The 26,048-nt window shown below is 35.3% G+C and overlaps 1 protein-coding gene across 2 annotated transcripts in view; it reads right to left on the bottom strand.

Moving 5' to 3' along the window:
* Positions 1-26,048, bottom strand: part of tpk1.L (thiamin pyrophosphokinase 1 L homeolog) — a 199,641-nt gene that overhangs the window by 66,154 nt on the left and 107,439 nt on the right. For both annotated transcript variants that reach the window (XM_041566090.1, XM_018267534.2), the window contains one exon: positions 20,327-20,467. In XM_041566090.1, the coding sequence (XP_041422024.1) occupies positions 20,327-20,467 (141 nt within the window). The remainder of the gene's footprint in view (positions 1-20,326; positions 20,468-26,048) is intronic.

The following is a 26,048-nucleotide window of genomic DNA, read 5'->3' as shown; positions in this document are numbered from 1 at the left end:
TTATCAGAGTCCTTGACAAACACTTTGCCACACTAACATGAAATAGTACCTAGATTGCTTTTCTTTATTTTTTTTTGTAAGATGGGTTATTTTAGAGAATAAATAAGAACTACTTTCCCGCCATATATTTTACATTTTACTGATTTAACTGTCCATCAAGGTTTATGTTGTTCAATATAAAACTATAAAACAAAATAAACAGGGCTGCTGGAATTGCTGCAAGCCAAAAGGCATGCATTTTTGACTTAGTAATTTCAAGTTTTTGAAGATTCAATCATATCAGTGTCAGTTGTGGACTATGAGTCTAAAAAAGAAGATTGAAGGAATTGCTATTGGCTGTCCTGACTAAAATGTTCAATTGCTTACTGGTTAAATGAAGGGCTTATAGTGTAAATCACATTTTATGTTGTATAACATAAGTTGTAGATTTATATTTTTATTTAGAAATCTTGAAAGACAGCACATTCAATGCATATTTCTGCCAAAGGCTGCTTTTTAAAATTGAATTAAGCAAAAAGCAGAAAGTAAGCCATTGTTTTTCAACTTCTCTGCTAAAGAGAATGCCTAGATGTACAAAAACAAGTAAGCACCTGCATTTAAGTAAATTATCTCAGAGTTGGTAATTCTAAAAGACCACAAGCCCACATTAACCGACCAGTTAAAAGAAACCCATAAAGTGGATAATTTCTTACTTTAGCAGAACTCTGCAGAATATTTAAAACATAGCAAGAACCAGACTTGCATCCAAGTGTGCTGGATGTGTTGTCTTTGCTAAATTAAGTGTTCTGTCAAACCTATCTGTGAGAATATTCTGCCCCTTCAACCACAAAGTGTATTAATATTCCGCAAACCCTTGGCTGCACTGAACATTGGGATTTGTTAGGTTACAAATCTGCACAGTTACAGTGGTAGAAATGTGCACAAACTTTTAGAGACATTATCAATATGGCTGTTTTCTTCATCACCTTCCACTATAGGTGCATAACTGCTTTTAAATGAGTTTTTCAGGTTTAAAGCCTTCATTCTAAATAATGTCTTATTATGTAAGATGCCATTACCAACTTTTGTCTGTGATCTCTTAAATGACCTATCCAATTCTTTTTTATGCAAATCGTATTTTGATTTACAACATATTTTCATTTTTAAAAAAAAATCTGCTTAACCACTTACCTATCAAGCAGAGCAATAATTAATTCATAAAAGGAGGTATAGCTTAATGTCATATAAATAACATAACCTAGCACCAATATATAAAAAACATGGAACTTTCATTTTAAAAAAAATTGCACAGTTGTATAAAGGTTTACTATATTGTACTTTACTTAGGGAATGATCAACCCGATGTTTACATGAATATAGGTATAGGTTCTTTATCCAGAAAACCTCAGGAACCAAGCATTCTGGATAACAGGTTCCATACCTGTATCATAACAGGCTTATCCAAGAATGGCTCTATACATTGCACAAGTAAAATGTGGCTCAACTAAATATTGATGTAATATCTCTGCTGGGGTGCCCACATTTATGCACTTGTCTAATGATGTTATGATGCATATTGCATATTTTCTGTTAATCCAATAAACGTTATGTTACTGCTTAAATACTACTGTTTACATAAGGCATGCTATATATATTAAAAGGAAGTTGCTACTTTGAAAGCTCAGCCAATGATAAACAAAACTCCAAAGAATTAAGAGGGGTTCTCAAACTTTTTCACATGACTGTATATACGGCAATAAACAGAGGGTCACAGTAGAAACTAATTAAAAAAAAGAAATTAGTATAATGAGAGAATATCCTTTAAATCTGACATTACGTGTCTATTGATAAAGCATAGCATGTAACTGGAAAATGATGTGGCATTTTGATTTTGACAGGAATACATTTAAAATCCCAAATAACAGAAATGTATTTCAATTGCTGGTATTATCGCTAATGTATATGAAATTGTCTAGCCAGTTGTGAACACAGTAAATGCCTACTTTGAAGACTACTAATAAAAACCTGTAATAGATGAGAAAATGTTGGTCAGAGCTGTAATTTTTACTTCCTTACTCAGTAGTTTTATGAAAAGAAAAGTACATATTTCAAGCTTTTCAGTTCTCACTGACAACTGTTGATTCAAGAGGAAATAAGCAAGTGTTTTAAGAAGTAACTATAATGCATGTCAGAAGGTTTATTTTACTTTTTACATTGCACGTCATACTTTTGGCACAGAGATTATATCAAAGTGGACATTTTAGTGGCCAGTTCTATTCATGCTGCAGGTGGATCCTGTCATATACCCAACTAGGTAGGCTCCCATGTCAAGAAACATATAAAAATGTGCTCACTGTGTCTATAAATAAGTTTAAACTGTAGGGCTTCTAGCTTAATATTCAATCTTCAAGCATTATTCTAGTAATATACATGTATATATCTTCCACAAACTAAAGCATACTTTATTGACCAAATAATTTTATTGATGCTATTGGTTGGGCTCTGAAGACAAGACGTTTTGTTAATAGGGTTGGAACTCTCAATATGAGACTGGTAAATGATTTTCAGAAACTTTCTTCTTATGAAGGACAGGGAAGGGTGTCAAACACATACAGAGGGAACAGGAAGAAAGGAATGTCTCAGTGTGGCTAAGGGCTAGCAAGCAATCAATGGACATGAGTATTAACTGAACAGAAAAGAAAAATAGTTTCCCTCAATGGAGATGCTGGTGGAAATAATAGCATTTTGATTAAAAAAAAAAAATCTCCTAGCCAGTGCTATGTTGTCTGCACCATTTAAAAATGCAAATGATAAGGAGAGTCCCAGATTTCTCATTATACCCATGTGTGTGACCGTACACACATGCACATAATGAGAGAGTCAGGATCTGTGCTCATTGAGAGCATGCATGTGATCCAACATGGCTGTCCACACGGAGCTCCCTCCCACTGTGGACAGCATTTTCCCTAAATAGTATTGTTTCCACAAACCAGGCTGCAGGGTCTTTTAGCCCACATGCAGGTAAGAAGTTCATGATCTCAGGAGAGAGCAAAAATGCATTTATATATTCTAAGGATATGGATATGAAGGATATGAGAGCATGCATGTGATCAAACATGGCTGTCCACACAATGAACTCCCTCCCACTGTGGACAGCATTTTCCCTAAATAGTATTGTTTCCACAAACCAGGCTACGGGTTCTTTTAGCCCACATGCAGGGAAGAAGTTCATGATCTCAGGAGAGAGCAAAAAATGCATTTATATATTCTAAGGATATGAATCATTAACAGGTATGAGGTCTACTAGTACTTCCCATGTCACATTCATACATCATGTCATGTAATTCTAGTGTTGTGGTGTAGAGAATCATCTAATGGCAATTCCACAATACTTTCCCTCTCTTCGGGGGGGGGGGAATTTTGGGCACAGAGAAATGCAGAAGACAAAAGGAAGGAAAATATTGTATATACCTATACCAGCAATTTATTTTACTTACCTTAGTGAAGCTAATGCCAATGAAAGCAATGTATAACAAAAGAGTGTAAAAGAACTTGTAAATGGAGATAAAAAATAGACTGCTAAGAAATGGCAAAATAAATCCAAATGTTATTTATGAAATAATTGTAAAAACAAAACTAGACAAGTATTACTACATAGGCAGGTGGAGCAAGATTAGGAAAAAGTCAAAGGAATAAACAGTGTGGTACTGATTTTTCTTAGGAACTTAATATGATCTATTTAGAAAAGTATCACAATTAAAATAGTGTCAGTATGATTTTATAAAATATATTAGTATCTCTATCACTGGTAAAATAAAGCAAAGTAGAGCAGGAAAAGCAGCAAATGTGATTTATATGGATAATGTAACCCTGTCTAACAATCTATACATTTGTGCACTGCATGAACATATAAATGCACAATGCCATAGGCCAAGGCTTTTACACAGGTCAAAGCACTCCAAATTTGTTCTTAGAGTATAAAAGAATATACTGTGAGAATAACCTGGGAGTACTTTGACCTGTAAAATATGATCTAGATAGACCTGATAAGCAGAAAGCTCCGAAATTCAGGAATGCCATTTCTTATGGAGTCTATATGTATACAACTAATTATAGTTATTATTATTTCTTTAATGATTTCCCTATAGTCTGTAATAATGTGATACCTTGTACTTTATGTATAATAAGCTGACATAAAGCCATGCAGATTGAAACACAATCCTAACAGGGTTTTAAATGTTTAGAAACCTTGAGGCAAGGTGCTTTACTTACGAAAATGCACCTTATCCAGAAAACCCATGGACTCAAGCATTTATATTTGTAGACTCCTAAGCATATAATGAATATAACTGGTTAGGAGAGTATTTATTGTGTTGGTAATGCCAGCAGTGTTATATTTTTGTGTGTGTTCATTGAAATTTAGGTTACTTGCCTAGTGATTTATTATGTGATTGCACCCTGCAGAACCCATCTAACAAAATATTATTTTGGGACTAAAAACTTAAACTAACACATTTATAATCATGATACCAGTATCAACATTTCTTCTACTAAAACAGCAGTTGTCAATTCTCAGCCACCAAGCTAGCAAAATTAAAAAGTGATGCATGTAGATGAGGTGATAAGAAGTGGGACAGGGCACTAATTATGTCATATATTTTTGAAACTGGTATTCTTTTTGAAATTTTGGGGGTCACTTGATCTTCTAATTATGGTTGGAAGAGGTATGGAATGTACTATCAGGATACCCATTATCCAGAAAGCTCAACAATACATGATGGCCATCTCCCATAGAGAAAAGCAAATCTTTTTTTTTAATTTTTATAGATTTTTATAATTTTTTAATGACATTTTTTTCCTGTAATAAGTACCTTGTACTTGACAGTGCAAAAAAGCATCCACTTATGATATGGTTATACAAATTACAGAAAGATCCCTTATACAAAAACCCCAGGTTCCAAACATTGATGCCATACCTGTACACCCTTAAGGGGCCTATTTATCATGCTGTGTAAACACTGGAGGCAAACATCACCAGCGATGTTACCCATAGCAACAAATCAGATCTTTGCTTTTGTTTTCAAACTCGTAGGTGACTGTTGAAAACTAATTGCTGATTCTAATTTCGAACATTTCTACTGTATGGTTTGTTTGGGATCACAATTTACTGCAGAAAAAAACCTACCTGTTTATATGTCATGATTTGAATTACATTTGAATTTGAATTACATACATTTGAATTACATACTAGAAAAAGGTTCTAATGAGTTTGGACCCTGATACTATGCAATAAAAAGACAAAGTTTTTTACAAAGGGTGTGCCAATTTGAAGATATTTGGTGTATATATGTTATAACTGAGCACCCCTAGTACGTGACAATGGCATAGAGCATGTGCAGTGAAAAATGAGAAAAGAAGATGGGGAGACACCAGGACATCTTTGGAGGCACAAATCTTTACTGCTAAAGGGCTGTGGTTGCCTTGTGCTTCTATAGAAGCCCAAAATATAATGTATATGTTTTCTGCCCAACTTTTTTAGTTAAGCTTTAGTTCTCCTTTAAGATAAAGATGTTTGCATTTAACCAGGTAACTGCGCCTGGACAAAATTAGTGACTTTTATAACCCACTATAATTTTCTATTATAAATCATCAAGGACAGGAGTCTGTGTTTTCTAAAATGATTGTGAATCTTATTTTTCATTATATATATTTTTCTGCACAATGTCAAAAAAGTAAAACAAACAGAAAAATATACAGAATGTACTGGTTTACAACAATTTAGCAGCCATATTACTGTTGTTGGAAGAAGTACAAAAGGTTTTGAGGCTGTGATTTATTACTAGCAGTGAGTGGCAAAAATAGCCTGGTCTTATAGACTGTTTACTTCTATTAGCACAATCAATATTTGCTTCATGAACCATTCCATTTGTATGTTTGTTCCTTTCTTTGTTTTAAAATATCCTGTTCTTTATCCCTATTAATAAATGCTGCCTCGCACAAGTTTTCTCTTATTTTGTCTGTTTTCGATATTTTACTGTTCCTGAGACAAATTTTCTAATAAATTTATATAAATTACTACTGTCTTACACTAGGGTTCTTTGCATAGCAGAAAACAAACAAACTATTTGCAACTCAATGTGTTTGGTACGTTAGCAAAAATAAACAGGGGTCAAAAGTCATTTAAGGCTCTTTACTCCTAAAATGTGAAATGCTTTCTCATATAAAACTGGAATATTTCTTCCAAGGACTATTTACAACTGCACCTGCCACAAGTGCAGAGATGCTATGGGGTGTAAAAATGCACCCCTTAGTGCTCATTCAAGTTGGATTTATCATAGGGGAAGTGTTCTGCTCTGTACCTCGCTTGCTTACTATGTTACTATTCTACAGTTGAAAAAGCAGAGGGCAAAGTGAAAAAAAATGGGTGCAACTTCACTCACTGCCTTACAGTTTGTAAATACCACTATAATATTTAAATCTCAGTAAAGAGTATTACTACTCTCTGATGTAATTGCCCCTTTAATTGTGTTACAGTAGACATGTAATAAGCACAAATCCACAACACTGCAAGGCCAGCAATGTACCTATTTCTTGCTTGACTATCTGCACAAAGTCAACAACAGCTACAGGTACCAGATCAGCAGTTTACCTCTTGCTCGCGTGAGTCATGTACCTGCGAAAAGCTGAAAGGTGATATTTTTCATACATTAACAGGAAAATTTGCAATGAAGTTGCAATGAAAGAAAGGTTTCTGCCAACCTGTCAGATTTCAATGACTTGTTATTAGTTGATTTTGTTCCCATATGAAATAATGGTGTTCAGCAGAGTGCCTAGAAACCTGAAGCTAAAGAATAAGTTGCCTCAGGCGGATATATCAGAGGTTGCCTGCTTGAATGTGATTTTGAATTAACTCAGTAGTGGCAGTTTGTACCATCTATAGCAGCTGATGGTGGTATCCATATTATCCAAAACGCTGGCATAAACCAAGGTCCAACCAGCAACAGTCTGTGATTCAAATTTTTCTTTTGTTAAAGCTTTTTCAATGACAAATTATCACTGCATTTCTTTCTTGCTGAGGGTGAAAGTGAGAAATTTCTGTCTGACTATCATGGGAACACTGGAAAATCTTCAACAATACAATTGTCAGTTGTTACAGAAAATGACAGATAATTTTAACAAACAGCATACATCAACCCTTGCATACTTTCTTCATTTATAACGGTTTCCTCCATATGTAATAAATGGCACTAAGGCGTCCATTTACTAAAGCGCGGTAAATGCGACTATATTTTTCTGCACGTTATCGCTTTGAATTTCTTTCCGCCATATTACTTGCATCAACAAAGTTTACTAAACGGCCATGTGCTCTAAAATCATTGCGATCAGTTGCGTTAAATTCGCTAACGTTAGCGTTAATTTCAGCGAGTTTCTAATTTTCTGGCGATCAGAATAAGTTTGCAAATATTTTTGCTATAAAATACACTTATTTTATCACAGAAATGTGGTTCTTTATTGATAAAACTTTATTGAACATGTTATATTGACAGCAATACAATACAATAGAAATTTCATATTTTTAAAAACTTGATAGATTGGAATGGCCTAGTATGCTAGATAGTATGGCATGCCTATTCAATCAGAATAACTCTCTGATATCACTGTCACTCAGCTCTTCCAGTATTAATCACACTTGAAACGTCAAGGCTGATGAATCCTTCCATCCCTCCTGCCAATTATTCCCTTCTGAGCTGAAAAAGCTGCTGTAGCAGCAGATAATAGCAGAAACCACAACATCACTTCTCTCTCTTGCTCATCTCTTGTCACTTCTCTCTCTTCTCCTGTCAGCAATGGCAACAGGAACAGGAAAGAATGATGGGTAAAAAAAAGGTGTTATGGGATATGTCCTGCCCCTAGAGAAGTACTTTTACGCCACTACATAGGTGGCGGTAACATTTTGTGAATATTCTTGCATAAATGTTGTCTTTCGCACAGTTCTCTGTTACGTAAACCCGCCATTAATGTGTACGTAACGTTATTATCAGGGGATGCGATAACATGCGATCACATATTCTTACACAAAATAATTTGCAACTTCATATTTAACGCAAGTTAGTAAACTGGTGATAACATATTTGGAGAATATTCTGTCTATAATTTATGCACATATTTTTACTGCGCTTTAGTAAACGGACCCCTAAGTTTGCCCAGGAACAGTAACCAAAATCAGCCAATAAGATGTCTGCTTTTAAACAGGTGACCAGTAAATGCGACCTACTTAGTGCCTTTTATTTCGTAAGGCCATCTTTTGTTTTCTGTGATAATAGAACAATTAGAATTTCCTAAATAAATTATATATATATATATATATATATATATATATATATATATATATATATATATATATATATATATATATATATATATATATATATATATATCCGTACAAACCGATGTGGAGCGGTATCCCAGTCCGCGACTTAGTCCAAATAATGGACAAAACATATATTCCAACAAAGAAGTCCAGACTCCAATTGCAAGTAAAAAAGTCCTTTATGTGCAAAAAATTGCTGCTTTTAAAAAAAAGATTGGGCTATAATGTCACCAATATGTGCATATACATCTTATTTTCCATCTATATATATACATATATATATATATACATATATATATATATATATGCAGCAATTTTTTGCACATAAAGGACTTTTTTACTTGCAATTGGAGTCTGGACTTCTTTGTTGGAATATATATATATATATATATATATATATATTTATAAAAAGGGGAAATGACCAGTATGTTAAGTAAATTATTGCACAGCAGAGTACATGCTAGTGCATTGCTACTTTACAAACATAAAAACCAACATTATTTTCTGCTCTGAATCTTTAGGCTATGTAAATGTGTGGTTCAGGGTTCAGACAATAAAATTTATCTGAAAATTAAGCTAAAACATCAAACACTAAAGGAGTAACAAACGGTCAGCATTTTGATTGATTACACACATTTAAAAGAGAATGACAGGCAGAGTCAGAGAGGTGCCAAGTCAGACACCACCCAGTGATTCAAGTGTCCTACCCCAGCTGGATCTACTTACAAAAAATGCTGGCAAAGACGTTCTGTCCCCAAGTCTACATATAAGACTTGAGTGATATAAGGTCATACGATCGCTACCAGAATATGTTCCCACTGAGCTGCTGGATTGGTCTGGTAGTGAACGTATGACCCTATATCACTTTTTTGTGTGCACTCAGACATATTCTCCAATAAGCGAGTGCAGCATTATATATATATATATATATATATATATATATATATATATATATATATATATATATATATAAAAAATATACATATATATATGTATGTATATATATATATATATATACACACACACACACACAAAATACAAAGCAGTTGCCACAGCACTCTTATAAGTATACTTGTGAAGGTTCTCGGTAGTGATGGGCGAATTTGGTGCGTTTTGCCGAAAAATTCGCTAAACGGCGCCTGCATCTCGTTTTTCAGGTTGGCGTCCGTTTTTGATGGCGGCGTCCGTTTTTGGACATTCGCCGGCAGTTTAGAATGTATTCGCCGGGGGCGAATTGCAGGAATTTGCCGCAAATTTGCGTCTGGCGAATAAATTTGCCCATCACTAGTTCTCTGTGCTTGATAAAGGGCACACAGCTTGTCCGAAATGTTTCTGCTATGTGATGTATTGAATTTTTAAATACACTTTTTGGCATTACTGGAGTGCTGTTTCATCTTTTCTACATTATATATATATTTATGGGCACACAAGCAATCAATCGCTATGCAGAACTAGAATTGCAACAATGTAGTAAAACCATAGAAGTACCGTAATGTACAAAAGGTATTATACAGCGTGATTAGCAAATATACTATTCACATTTATAACAAAATATTTTTCAGGCCACAAAAACACACCAAACCCAGGCAAGTTTTTAACCCATTACTCAAAGTGCATTTTTATTCCTGACACAAACTAAAGAAAATTATTTTTGCTTTCAAATTCTCAGATACTGGTATAATTTCCATCAATTGCATTCTTTTCAATTTCTATTTTTTTGCCTATAAGGCTGGCTATGTGTGGATGACATTCCAAATAGAAGGATTTTTATCACACATGATCGAGAAAAAAGGTCATTGTTCACATAACTTTTATAGTCTTTAAAATTGAATTTGATATTTCACATGTCTATGAACAAGAATGACTCAGAAATCACCGTAGGCTCTTCTAGCAGCTCCCCATATCCAACTCTCATCAGCAAAGTTTTTATGAAGGTCAATCGAAATTAGTGTTACCAGAACTCTTTATAGTTGAATCCCTATGACTACGAACTATACTCCATCTTGCAAATTGATAATGGATTTAACAAAATATTTGAATAACAACATTTTTCAAGCAATCACAATGCCACACAGAGATGTCCCTCCATTGCTTAGTTAGCAGCTTTTTGTTTACCAAGAGAACAAAACAAGTTGCATCTCTATAATAGGTAAAGATAGACTATAAATATAAAGATAATGGAGCACAATGAACAGTAATGGAAAAGGGCAGGTAATTTATATATGTATAAATAGAAAAGTAACTCCTCACCATAAGTATGGATCACAGTTAAGGATCACTGGAGAGATTTATATGCAAGGAGTTATTTCCCTACCGTGGAGGTAGTTACCATGATCAAGATCAGATAGCAGTTGTCCACTGACCACACACATACATATTTTTTTGCATCCTGTTGAGGTTGCACAGTATATGTGCAAGTTGTGTACAGTATTTACAACTGTATTTGAAATATTGACATTAACCACAGACTTTTACAAGAAATGTAAAATAGCAGTGCTTTCAAAATGAATATATTTATAATATAGGAAAGACACAGAAACTAAGAGAATATATTCAACACATTGTAATTTATCCCAAGCAATCATACAATTCCTGTGTCTTAACGAATAATTCTAAGGGTACCCCAATATCAATCATAACTTTTTTTTTTTTTTTGTAAGTCTCCGGTTTGTGCATAAACACTATGTGAACTTCCTTTTCTTTATATAGACATAATTGATTCCACAAAAGGAGACCATGAAAGTCTGCTCACTAGGACCATGTCCCCACCCCCTAAGGCTTACAGTATAATGTAACCCTTCCTTCACCTTGTAAATTGATGGCTTCTGGGACTTGAGGTCCCTCTTCTTCCCACAGTGGGTGGTGCACAGATATTCTAGAAGCAGAGGGATTTCAAGTTTCATCCCAATGACGAGGCAATTATTATTTAATGTATGCATTCCAGGTCAAAGCTACACTAGAAATTCCTCCTCCATTGTAATTCACAGGTCTACGGCCTGGACATACAGATTAGATTAACGGAGAAGCAAACCCTAAAGTTAAAAAAAACCCTACCCACCTATCCTACATAGAACCTCCCTCCCCTCCTCCCAGCCTAGCTGCTACCCCAGGCAAATGCCCCTAAGTCTTTACTTACCCCTCTGTACAGATTCTGTCCAGTGTAGTTCACGAGCGCCATCTTCAGCTGCTTTGGTAATCTTCGGGTCTTCTCCCGGCACTTCCGAAATTTCTGTCAGTTTCGGTGCATGCGCAGTTGTTACAAGGCAGAATAACTGCACATGCGCCGATATGGCACTTACTTCCCGAAAATTACCGAAGAGAAGAAGATGGTGCCCATGAACTGCACAGACAGAATTTGCACCAAGGGGTAAGTAAAGACTTAGGGCCATTTGCCTGAGGTAGCAACTAGGCTGGGGGGGGTCTATGTAGGGTAGGGTATTTTTAACTTTAGGGTTTGCTTCTCCTTTAAATTGGCCCACAAATTAATTGGAAAAACTTGCTCAAACGGATCTTACATTATTTTTTTACCTTGGAATCAAGTAGAAAAAAATTTGGAAGATGTAATTTCAATGGCAAGTTCATCTGCATGCTAGTAACCTGCTATATTATAAAGAGTAAATAAGATATCCTCTAAGTTTTCAATGGAGCAGGGAAAAAACTTTGCTGAAAGAAATATTCAACATCTAATCCCATGTTAGACGGGTTAGTATTAATGATCATTAGTCTTAAAGTCTATTACTTGCTTAAATTTAAGTAAATAATTCTGTTTTAATTACAGGGAAACTGACTGACCATGCATTTTCTAATTCCCTGCTTGGAACAATTTTGCCTGGTAGATGCCAGCAGGCACATATTTTTTGCTTGCACAGAATTTAACACTAAGATAGGGAAGGTTTAATGCATATGGTGCATATCTTTTGGGAGAAACAAATTAGAAAAGCCATTTATGTTATAGCTGTTGGCTCAGAAGTTCATAATAATAAAAAAAAACTCCCTTACCACAGGAAAAAAAAGTACTCTGTAGGGTAAAAATGTTAAACACCTGATCTCTAAACTATAACAGAATTTCAATTTATATATACACTAAGAACATGATGTCCTATAGCACTATAGTTGAATACAAAATGAAAACATTCAAAGCCAAGCATAAACACATGCTGCTTTAGGCCAAGCCAAAATTCTTTGCTTGTTTATTAGTGCATTCCATGACTGGCTAAGTGCTTTTAGAAAAAAAAAGGAATGGATCTTTTTAAAATTGCACGCACCATGCCGTATTGTAATGAATGTAAGCTACATTAGCTGCATCTTGCTCTGCCCCATGTTGTACAATCTGACAGAAAAGAAGAGAGATCCTGTCAGGGAAAATGTAATGCTTTTCGAAAGTCAATCATATGTTTGCATCTTCATGCAGATCTCTATGTACTTACACAAAGTAATTTAAAGCTTTGCTGAACAGCTGTCTTTCTAATATGCTACAAGTAGAAATGTGTTCTGAATATACCAGTAATGATAATAGCTTTTTCATTTCCAATTTTAAAATTATTCCAATTCATTTTGGCAATTTAATAATGCATGACACAAAGTACAAGAGCAACTAAGGCACAGTGGCTCTGCAAAACAACTAGAGATTATAGCGGATCAGATTTCACACAAATTACCACAGATTCGATAATTCTGATGCTACGAATCAGGAATACATTTTGAGTTTCTGAAAATCAGTTCACGCAGTATGCAGTTAGCTAAAAAAAATGGTAGCATACATGGACTTGGAAAATCAGGAATCAATTTGTGGCTTTCCTTATTTTTTGGACGTCGCTTTCTGTTCAAACCCACCTAAAGCTTATTTATAAATATATACTTGATACAGGTATGGGGTATATTATCCAGAATGACCAAAACCTTTATGGAGCAGGCACTCAATGAAGGCAATCTTCCACCAGGCATATAAATATCAAAGTGAAGTTTATTGTGTCCACAGCCTTATGCGTTTCGTGATAAACGCTTAACTTTTACGGAGCCATGTTACAATTATTTAAAAAAGATACACCAATCAAAACAATGCACCAATTAAGACCAAAAGATCCAATTAGAGAAACTTTACCCCAGTGCATCAATCACTGTTCAGTATAGATAGGTGTGGTTAAAGATTACCACCTTGACTTCAATTGGGAGCCATTGTGGTACACCATAAGATCGCAAGGTATCAACATATTGGTACACCCAAAAGTTGAGTAATACAGTGCCATATTAATACAATAAAGATAGACATATAAATAGATAAATAGATAATATACAAAAGTATACAAAAGTATATACATAAACAAATGTATATATATATATATATATATATATATATATATATATATATATATATATATATATATATATATATATATATATATATATATATATATATATATATGATATTATCCAGAATGCTCAGGACCTAGGGCTTTCCGAATAAGAGGATTTTCCTGTAATTTCGATCCCAAAGCCTTAAAGGGGACCTGTCGCCCTAAGAAATTATTCCAAAATATTTTCTATCATGTTAGTTGAGCAAAATAAATTTTACTTCCACTGTATTTATTATTTACATTTTGTTTCCTTCGGTCATGGAATTCTACAATCACAACAAACAGGCAGCTGCCATTTTGTAGACACGTTTATTAAGGCAAATTGTGTATCACCCCGGAATCTTGTTCAGGGATTTGGCCGAATCCAAAATAGTGGATTTGGTCGAATCCAAAATAGTGGATTTGGTGCATCCCTATTGAAAAGAGAATATACTGATAAATGACATGTAAAATTAAAAAATAAATGTTAAAAAAAGGTTGAATTTCGAATTCATGCAAGTTTTTTAAAACTCTATTAAATTCTAAAATACTCGGAATTTGACAAGGGGGTTATTTAAAAAAAAAAAAAATCGCATATCCAAAACTCAGATTTTGCCGGCTCGAAAACTCGAATTGAATTCAACTTAACTGGATTTGAGTTTTTTCTCCTATAAAAACTTGAATGTCAGGAAGGCAACTAACATGTCCAAACTGATCCCTGGACCTCTCCCATTGACTAATGCATGAAATCGGCAGGTTTTAGGTGGCAAATAGTCAAATTTGAGTTCTTAAATGGCCAAAGTGTGATAAATCTGAAAATTTTAATTCAAATTAAAACTCAAATCAAGTTTGGATAATTCACAATTCTTAATTGAGAGTTTTGACCATAACAAAAATTAGATCATTCAAATTTTCAAATTGACCCTTAATAAATCTGCCCCTAGGGTTTGCTTGGATATCCGAGTTTCCTTCTACACTCCAAAAACACACTGACAGGTAAATTGGAGTGTATGTGTTGGCACTATATAAATAGCTTCCTTTGCATTTAACAAAAAGCGTAGACAATGTTAATGAGTGGCTTAAAAGCAAACAGCCGTGCACTGACCCAGTCAAAACCCTAATCTCATCCCAGTTGAGAATCTGTGGCACTATTTAAAACTTTAAGTGTACAAGCATTATCTACCTAACCATTTTATGGATCTTAGTAGATGATGTTGTACCCTTGAGGAAGTCACATAAGCAACAAATCATGTTAGGAATCAGAGCACAAAGCATGTACAGTGCTCATATGGCACTAGATAATGGGCAATTCTGCTGTAAAGTGATAGTATTTTAATTCTTTCATGATGGATTGCACCCCCTCCCTATTTCTTTTTTATTTTGAAATTGTCACCCTCTTCCTATAGCAAGTTTGAATTATTATTTGATATGATTACATCACATGAGATCCCTTGTAGTGCAAACTAAAACAATGGGCTACAGAATAATTATAGTCTATAATTCTATTTTATGATCAACTTTATAGAGTAAACTTCTTTTCCTCTTTATGATCTATAATTTTCATAATAACTGCCCTAGCTTGTGATATAATTAAAAGAACTGTCATTTCTGTGCCAAAATGTATAAAATCTTATAGGTTAAGTACAACTACAATCAAGTCGACTCCTACATCTCTGTATTAGAACCTTGTTTGGGGAAATCTAAAATTCAGTGCAGTTTAATGTAAAAGACATGCCTCATTACCTTTTGGACATCTTCTCATTTCTTGGTCATAAATCCTATTACCTTGTATTACAAACTGCCATAAAATCACAGATAAAAAATAATTTATGCTCAGTGTACAGAAGCTAATGTTTCTATACTCCAGAGAAGCAGGGTACCAGAAAATGAGAAAGTATGTATGTAAAACCTGAAGCTATTTATAGTTAGTATGTTTAGTATTATATACATAGTGGGGAGGGTCTGATTACAGAATTACAGGAATGAGATCTAGAGCCCTGTACATATGGAAAAAACATATTATAGTCTGAAAGTTGGAAATACAAAGTGTTTCTTGCTAACAGGATGACAGGATAAACATTCTATATCCTGCTCTAGAACAGTGAACAGCGAAATAATATCCTTACTATAGTAGTGCTGGAGGAACACATAGACTATTGAAATGATCATACCCGTTATAATGTAAACCTATAAACAATATTCAATGTTAAAAGGACTACTAACTTGGAAGTTAGCAGTAAAATACTGTGTTAAAAAAACAGACTCCTGTACATTTCCCTAATTTTACAAAAGCAGAACTTTTGTTCAGAGTTGTCTGGGGCATTCTGGCTTGTCTTATTAGCAGGAAAAAAAAAATATTGCAAAGAGAAGCAAATACAGTTACAGGATTGGTTATCCAGAAACCAGTTATCCAGGAAAGCACTGAATTATGGGAAGGCCATCTCCCATAGACTCCACTTTAAAGAAAACAATTCTAATTTTTAAAAATGATTTCCTTTTTCTCCATAATATTAAAACAGTACCTTGTACGGGATATTACAGGGGTTGTTCACCTTTGAGTTAACTTTTAGTATGATGCAGAGAATGAAACTCAGACAACTTGCGATTAGTTTTCATTATTTATGGTTTTTGAGTTATTTAGCTTTTTATTCAGCAGCTCTTATGTAATATGGTTGCTAGAGTTCAGATTACCCTAGCAACCATGCACTGATTTGAATAAGAGACTGGAATATGAATAGGAGAGGACCTCAGTAGAAAGATGTGTAATAAAAAGTAGCAATAACAATACATGTGTAGCTTTAGAGAGAATTTGTTTTTAGATGGGGTGTTTGAAAGCTGGAAAGATTCAGAAGAAGACACATAATTCAAAACTATAAAAAATAAATAATGAAGACCAACTGAAATGTTGCTTAGAATTGGCCATTCTATAACATACTAAAAGTTAACGTAAAGATGAACCACTCCTTTAACTAATATATAATTAATCCTTATTGGAGGCAAAACAATCTTATTGGGTTTATTTAATGTTCAAATGATATCTTAGTAGGCAGTATAGAGATCAAAATTACAGAAAGATCCCTTATCTGGAAGGCTCAAGGTCCTGAGCATTCTGGATGACAGGTGCCATTCCTGCACTACTGCTTATTAGTTTGGGATGGGTTATAGAAAAATGCACACACAATCCATCACTCCATTGTCCAACTCCAGTGCCTGGTATGAAATTGTAGCAGTGAACAGTTGCATGGACTTACTTTTTTATTTATGAAGAAGGGATATTGCTATTCTGGGCAAAAATATTGCAAACAATGCCACAAGTACTGCATGATGTGTAACTCCTGTGCATTTATAGGAAGTCACAACAGTTAGTCATGCTGCAGCCAGTGCTTAAAAAAAAAAAGAATAATGTCATAAAGGCACTTGCATCTAAGGTTGTACCCTGCACTTCTGCATACAGTGGCTGCACCTGGCTCTGCTCTTTCTGTCTTATGCAATGTATGCAATGTGCCTTTTGACAAGAGGAACCCAGAAGCTATCTCCATGAAGTTGGTGTTGGCTCCAAGGTTCCCAAAGCAGTCTGCATCAAGCACTTAAGAGCAATTGCATCAGATTTATGGTAGGACTCCACGGACGATTTCTGCGCGATCCGACACGCTGCGAAAAAATGCAGGCCTCACGTCGGATGCGACAAAAATAAGGTAAGTAATAGCATTTTCGGATGGTGTCGCAGCATTGATTCGAGGCGATACGACTGTCGGATGCAGACGCAGCATGCAACTGTGCATGTTTTAATCTCATCAGTTTCATGGCAACTTTACAGCCACAATTATACTGGACATTATGGGGGAAAAACACTGCATTGTGGGTAATAAACAAATGACTTTGCCCCAAAATTGCACTTTGCACACTACAGTTGTGGTCACATACGACCCCTTATGCCAGTAACGTAACTAGCCAGGCCGGGTGCGGGCAGTGCATCTGGGCCCCCAACACAAACGATCTTCTTGCCGGCTACACGGGCGTGTGAACCGCCAGCGGGCCCTGAAGGGGTGCGGTCCCTGGTGCAATCTCACCCCCTGCTCCCCTGGTAGTTCCGCCACTGTCTTATGTCTTAAGAGAAGAGACTAATGCAGGCTGCATATACCCAAACTACTGTATGTCTTTTCATATAAGGTTATACAAATACAAAATAGTTGGTTTGGTTTTATTTGTATGGCTGCAATGTAGAGGTAACATTTCTTGCACTTTATATTGTAATTTGGGCTGGGGTTTTGAAAGTTAAACACATCACTGAGAAGGCACCTTCATTTTACAGTACCTTAATCTTTATACCTGCTAGATGAATGCCCGCATAAAAATGTTTCCATTTCAAAAACTATGTCTGGAAAGTAAGGTTACAAAACTAAGCTTCCATGAAATACAGTAAATTAAATAAGACAGCTGAATATGTTCTACGTTATTTTTCCCCACTAAACCACATGCTTCCCATTCTGAACTGTATTTAATGGATGAGAGCAGGGTGCTGATTTCTGCGGCAATTTGTGCATTTGGCTGAACGGCTGTAATTAACAATTGTAGATAAAAGTATCTTAATTTTACACTACCTACTGAGTCAAATCTAAACTGAGATCATGATGAATGGACAGGCATGCTTGTACTTTGTGGTGTGGTCAGGCATTCAGTAAATAATTCTCTTGAGGTTTTCAATCAGGTTTTTCATATATGAATAGTTATGCCTTCTTAAAATGAAGTCAAGATACCAAATATTCAAAAACGCAATTAAAAGTTTCCAAAACCTGTTCAAATAAGAACTATACTTTGGAAAGTAATAATTTCTCCCTCTGTGTCTTTTCATCCTGTCAGCTCAAAATAAAAATCATGGCTGGATCTGTATTTACAACAAAGAAAGGAAGAATCCTTCAAGTGCACGGACTTGCCATATGTGATATTCAATGCAGAAATGACAATACATTTCTACGCATAATTTCATTATAGTTACATGAATTCAATGTTGTACTTGAAAATATAGTAAAGGTGAACAGACTTTATGATATTTGCATTTCCTCAATGACAATAAAAAGGGAGCAGAAAAACACAATAGGAATGCACCATTTATCAGCAGTGTTATAGCATATTTATACGGTTTCAGGACAGAGAACATTATAGCTGCCGATATCTGAAATACAGATGCTTTATTTGGTACATAATAATAAGGCAGTTACATGTTTTGCAAACTCAATCGTTTAATGATCTTTTCGTTACTTCAAAAGGTGACTTAAAGCACTGCAAAGAAATGTACGTAATTTTAACCCTGAAGTCAAGTTGTCTTAAAGTGATACTGACACTGAAAAACGACTTTTTAAAATATGAATGTACATTAAAATTTACCTATAGGTCATGTTTTTTGCAGAGAGGTTTGTTTTTGTAAGTAATTGTTAGTTGAAGTTTCTAAACCTGACTGTTTTGCCAACCTGACTGTCCCATCTCAGTTAAAGTTTCTAATGCTAACCGACTCCTGCTGCACAAATATGGCAGCCCCCCTCATAGGCGAACACAGGGAGTCAGATAGGTAATGAAAAAGCATTGGACAAATACATTATGGCAAAATTATAAGAAGCATGCAAAGTTGATTTTATAGTAGATTTAAAAAAGGGTTCAATTTATGGTGTCAGTATCTCTTTAACAACATAAAAATAACGCTATTCATTTACTTTTTTTCTGAAACACAAAATCAATAATTAGTAGAATGTAGTGAGTGTGCCAGCTCTGACTGGGGGAAGTATGAGGGAGGGGATTAAGTAAGAATATTTCCACCTCCTCCTTTTCCTAAACAGGTTCTATAAAACCCTTTAATTCTTGCTTACGAGCTATGGTGTAGAGAAGAATAGCAAAGGAATGATTAATTCCAGGTTTCTTCAGAAACCTTCTGCCCAATTGCAAAGTAGGGATTCGGTTTTCCATAGTGATCCAAAATTATGTGTGCTAGTAGCAAGGACAATACAGTGTCAAAAAGGCATGTGATGGAAAATATTTTTCCATCTTTCTATCTTTAGGGTTCTTACACATGGGAGTTATTTGTGTGTTTGCGACACAAGTTTGAGCACACATAAACGCATTCTCTAATTAATTCCACTATATTCTGCCTGGCTGTACTCATGAACGTTCAGATGAGTGGTTCATTACATTTGCGGTTCATTGTGCTTTTGTTTATATGCTACATTTGCTTGTGTTTTACTCATGTTCAAAGGTCAACAGAATAAAAGGTTGTGTTTGGAAAGCACACACAAATGCACTTAGTTATGTTTAAAATATATGCACTTAGCATGCAAATGTGTAAGAGCCCTTAGACAAAGGTTCCATATTTCTTTAGTTTATTAGACTGTAAATTTTAAATTCATTTACATTTTAAAGTTGTTTAGAATTATCCAAAAAACATAATGACATCATACCGTTTAACATATTTCTCATTTATAAGACTGATACCTGAACCCCTTACATCAGCAAGAAAAGGGACAACTTCTCCTGAAAAGCATCAGAGCAACCTTAAACCACTAAAATTGCTTTGCAAAATAACCTGTTTGCTTTAGTTAACATTACAATAAAAATCAGAATGGTCTTTGTAGTTCAAAAGCAGTTTTGTACTTACAGGCTTTAGAAGATAGATAAGAGAAGTATCTTGAATAATTACTACTGGTAAAGGTGTAACAGCATGATAAAGTGTTTCAACTGATGCCATAATCTGGTCAAACCGTCCACCAAGGCCACCCAACACTACAATGATATCCACCTAGGAGGAGACAGAGAAGTGATTCAGGAGTGTGCAGAAATAAAATAATCATTATGTATTCTGTTATCATCAAACAACACAGATAATATCACAGGCGTATATAGAGAAATGCACTAAAAGGGGAAAAAGAAAAGGTGGTGAAAGTGTACCTTAAAGGAACTGTAACACCAAAAAATTAAAGTGTTTTAAAGTAATGAACATGTAACGTACTGTTACGCTGCACTGGTACAACAGGTGTGTTTGCTTCAGAAACTATTATACAGTAGTTTATATAAACAAGCTCCTGTGTAACCATGGGACAGCCATTCAAAGCTGAAAAAGGAGAAAAGGCACAGGATACACAGGAGCTAATAGATAAGCTCTGTTGTTTACAATGGGATTCTTCTGCACTTATCTACTGTGTATCCTGTGCTTGAATAGCTGCCCCCATGGTTATATAAAAAAGCAAACACACCAGTTTTACCAGTGCATGGTAACAGTACAGTACAATATATTGTCATTCCTTTAAAACACTAATTTTTTGGTGTTACTGTTCATTTAAATCCCCACTGAACTGTGATATATATCATGTTTGATATACCTTTGCATTGTCCTCATTTTTCTGGCTATTATGATTAAGATTAAGATTTGGGTACTAGGCTATGATATGTGATTATGCAATCAGTTAATACATGTTCAGGCACACTGAAAAATTCTGAATAAAAATTGACTGAAACAGAAGATATATGGATTTTGGATACATTAGGGCTCATTTATAAACACTGGGCAAATTTGCACCTGGGCAGTAACCCATAGCAACCAATCAGTGATTAGCTTTTTACAGTCAGCTGCAGGATGAACACTGAAAGCAGTCATCTGATTGGTTGCTAAGGGTTACTGCCCAGGAGCAAATCTGCCCAGTGTTTATAAATGAGCCCCACTGAAACCATCATTTTTGGATTCATACAATTATGAAATTTTCCACAAAAGATTTAGCTTGATATTTAAATGAATTCTATCCCCAATTCCCACATGCCAATCTAAGATACAAAGTACATTATCTGTGAACAAAAAAAAACACATTCAGTTGCCCTAATCATGCAAAAAGGGCTGAAATTTGGCCAATTCACAAATAGAATCCTATATTTGGTTCATCCATAATTCATAACTATTCCACAGACAATACAGGCTGCACTATTTGTTAACTTTTGGTCATTGCCATTTCCAGTATATTGACCACCACCACTACCTTTGATTACCAAACCAGTTGCACATTTTTTCAGTCAGGCTCTGATCCAGGGGAATACATTTTCATTTTTTTTTTCTTTTGGACTCAACAATATGTTCCCGTTAGCAGTGAGTCATTTGTAAACTAATTACATTTTAAGTGTTTGTCCAATTTCTTAATGATTAAGACACAGACATGTTCATTAAACTAGTACATATATTTAGGTAATTGCTTGGAAAAATCACTAAGCCATAATAGGGATTATTGTGCTAAAATCTGTAAAAATGATAAAAAAAAAAAAAAATTAAAAAAAAAGAAATAATATATATTTTGTATGGAGTTTTTTTGTTTATAAAATTCTTATAAAACAAAAACAAACATGCAAAACGCATTTTAGCAAAAAGCATTCATGTTTTTAAGATGGGGACAGTGACCCCCATTTAAAAGCTGGAAAGAGTCAGAAGAAGAAGGCAAATAATTCAAAAACTATACAAAATAAATAATGAAAACAAATTGAAAAGTTGCTTACATACTAAACATACTTTGTTCTACGGGAGATTGCCACCTAGCAACAGCTGATGGGTTAAGCGACAGCCTCCCGAAGATACGCTGGAAAATTTTATTTTAACACTACATCCACGTTTTAGCAATTCCCTTCCAACGTGCTTGTGCCTTTAAGATGTGGGAGCAAGCACAGGTCTGCTCAGTGCTGATTGGACAGTGAGGAGCAGTGTGAAATCACAGGAAGGGGATTAGCTGAACAGGGAAGTTAGATTTTTTACCTCAGCGTTCATGGAGGATGCAGTTTCTTATTCTGCTACAAACTCCGTGGCGCTTCCACCTCAGTTTCCTTCCAAATATCACAAAAAATGGAAGGTGTAATCTCCTTTATATGCTAAACATAAGGAGAAACATTTTTCTCTTTCCTGAGGAAAAAGAGTGATGTTGGACTCTGCTTTATTTTCTCCTCATTTGACTGCCCTGAAGAGGGTTCAGTCCCACAGAGGTACTCCTAAGATGGAAAAAGGAGTCTTTAAATGTAAAGATATCTCTTCTCCGGTTGGAGTTAAATCAAGAGTATATTAAGGTTCCACTCTCAGTAAAGAGGCCCGTTTGGGTTGCTCTAGTGGTAACCCTGTTCCCTGTAGGAGGTCTGTCTCTACAGGCAATGATTCCCAGGAGTGTGACGCAGCATCCACTCATAAACTTATTGTCTGGGAATCAGTAATGTTATGAGAATGGATAAATTGCAAATGTCCTCAGCGAATTTGCATCTGAAATCTTTCACATAAGTGTCCAGCCAAAGACAGTATGTGAATGGCTCAAAGTAAACTTCTAATCTGCATGAGTTTGCAGGACAAATAACATTTCTCTTAATGCTAATGGAGGATGTTATACCTTTATTTGTGACAAATCCATTGGCATTGTCATTTCATGTCTCCCTGATAAAGGTAGATGATATTAATGTACAAATGCATTTTTTGCATATTTTCCTGATATGCTGAAATCTATTGTACGCTACATTTTCCCACCTCAGCTGCCATTTGGGTTACCAGGCTTAACGAACAAATATAATGGCTCAATTTCTTTCAACCTTCCACTTCAAAGTGACGAAGGCTATTGGCTACACCCCTATTAGTCAATGTGGAACAAGGAGGCCTAGATAAATTCTTGCCATGAAATAATTCCAAACTGGCAATTTGTGGATTCTGGCAGATGCCAGAGGGGCTGCTATAAGATGCCATAGAAAGTCACCATTGACTGGGCATGTGAGGGCTGTTTGGGCCTCTGTATACCTGAAATGGCAGGGCCTTTTTGACTCCCAGTCTAGACCTGTTAGTAACTCATTACTTCCTAATTAGCGCTAGAGAGCAGCTCTATTTATTGGCCAAACCTTTAAAGATGTGACCAGCCTAAAAAGGTTTCACCACAGCTGTGCTAGCTGACCTAGCCTGCAAATCTGCCCTTATGCTACATCCTCCTATATGTTTGTGTCAAATTTCATCCATGAAATGAGGGCTGGACATAAGGCTAAGAAATAATTTGCGGACATTAATACTAAATCTCACTTTATGTAGCACTTTAGTAAATATGGTTGTTTTAAAAGAGTCCAGGGCACAATACACATCTAAAGCACTGTGCATCTTGTTGGCGCTATATAAATAAATGTTGATGATGATAACATCCGTTCTGCCATTGTCACCTTCTCTAAGAAGAGATCAGGGAAGGCTATGCATTGGTTAATCATAACATCAGATCCCTGATTATTCAGGATAGTAAAAAATGGGTCTGCCCCTTTTTTATTACTGATATGTCCTGTAAATCTATCTGTATTGCACCCCTCTTGTGCAAAAAGCATCTTATTAAATGAGGTAACTTTAGGAGATCCCAAAGAGGAGATCTCTTAAATAGAAGCTTGGTCGCTTCCCTGTTTTTTGGGAAAGGGCATCTTCAGAAAGTGCTGATTGCAAAAATGTGTATTATTATTATATATATATATATATATATATAACAGTATAGTGCAATTCAGAATAACAGGCTCAACAGATCTTCCATCTATTATTCATGCTACCCAATGAGCAAGAGTAAAAATTGCCATTAGGCAACACTCCCCACAGAAAGCTACATGGCTTCTATTGGAATATATATCTTTACATATAGTATGTCATGTTATTGACCTCTCAAACACCCATTACTTTCTCAAGGATTGTTAAAACAGTAGTGGATCAACTTCACCAATGGGCATTTTTTTATCTGCATTACTGGGATTATCTTTTAGTATCAGATCATTCCAGAGGGTCCTTGATAACTGTAGATCAGATCCATAGCAGCCATTTATGGAGCACAGTTGTAACACGTTGACTGTCACTCTTAATCTTAATACATAGTTACAAGATTCTAGAGGCAATTCAAATCACTCTAAAATGACTTGTGGCAAGCATTGCCTATCTTCTAGAGCTAGCCCAGTCCTCCACAAAGACATACTGCAGTGCAGAGATTTCCAAGTTCTCTTGAACTTTCTAATAAATGAGTGAGGCTGGGGAAGGAATATATAGAATCTAGATACTGGAGTCAAAACAAAATGAAACAAACACATAGCAAATGTGACAGTCCCCTTCCCTCATGGATGGAACGCCTTGTAGTTCCAAGCAATATATTAGTCAGTTTGGAGGGGGTCCTGGTCTCCAATACAGCACAATACCACATACATTTACTAGAACTCATGGCTGTCAGATTAGCAGTTGTAATGTGCTTTCTCTAGATCTAGCCACAGAACTTTCAGACAATAAAGTTGTATCTTTTCTATGCTAAGAAGCAGTTTTGCTTTAGAGCCAGATCATTGAAAGAAACATATTCCTCATATCCAAAAGACATACCAGTAATGCAAGAGAAATTGCAGCCAGTCCATCTATAGACTTATAGTATAAATATATGGTGTATATGGCACACTACAGTAAAGGTAGTCTCCCACCATAAAAATCTATTTTGAGATTCCTTAAGCTTCAGGGAAATAAATTTATTCACACCATCATCATTCCAAGCCAAAAATGTGTATTATGCTATTATACCACGTGACAAAGAGTTTTATATCTACTGGCAATTTCTGTCAGGCCTTTGTGCTTATCATAACATTGATTCACAGAGCACTTGTGAACATATATCAAGACAGGGCAACAGATGTAGTTATAAAATGTCCATTTAACTTTCCAAGATGAGGTATCAGATCTTACAACTAATGCATCATGGTCTAAAAGTTCCCTCATGTTTACAACAGAATACCTTCAGGCCCTAGGTGTTTCTACAGAAATTAACCTACTCATGATTGTCAGCCCCTAAAAGGGTTAGATATTTGAACTTTCACTTCCCTTTCTTCAGCTAAGGATATTGTGCCCAACATATCCAGTTTATCTTACCTTATTATTTAACTTGGGTTTTGCATTTCTATACTGAAACGTATCATTCTGCAAAGGATTTATTATATCAGCAAGTTACAAAACATTGCTTGTAGAAATAACTGTAAGGAATCTCTACAGAGGCTAATCTATCCTCGCTATGGATACATACACATAGGACTTAAGTTCTCTTTCCTATGAAAGGTGTTTCATAACCCTACAGATTTGAGCTCATTGTCCATTAAATTTGCTTGTCTTCTATCCACAGTTTATCAGCAATAAAAACAGTACTCTAATTTTGGCCCTTTGTTATGAGGGATCACATTTGTTATGAGTTATAACATTATCCTAAGAGGATCACACAGATTTTTGCAGTGTGGTTGAATTAGACATAATTTAAGACTCCAATCATTGCCTTGCTATATTTATAAGCCTCTTAATTTATTTACACAATGTATTCCTTAAGAGGAGATATTACATA

The sequence above is a fragment of the Xenopus laevis genome, chromosome 6L (assembly GCF_017654675.1).
Source record: "Xenopus laevis strain J_2021 chromosome 6L, Xenopus_laevis_v10.1, whole genome shotgun sequence".
Classification (NCBI taxonomy): domain Eukaryota; kingdom Metazoa; phylum Chordata; class Amphibia; order Anura; family Pipidae; genus Xenopus; species Xenopus laevis.
This window is presented reverse-complemented; position numbering and strand designations above follow the sequence as displayed.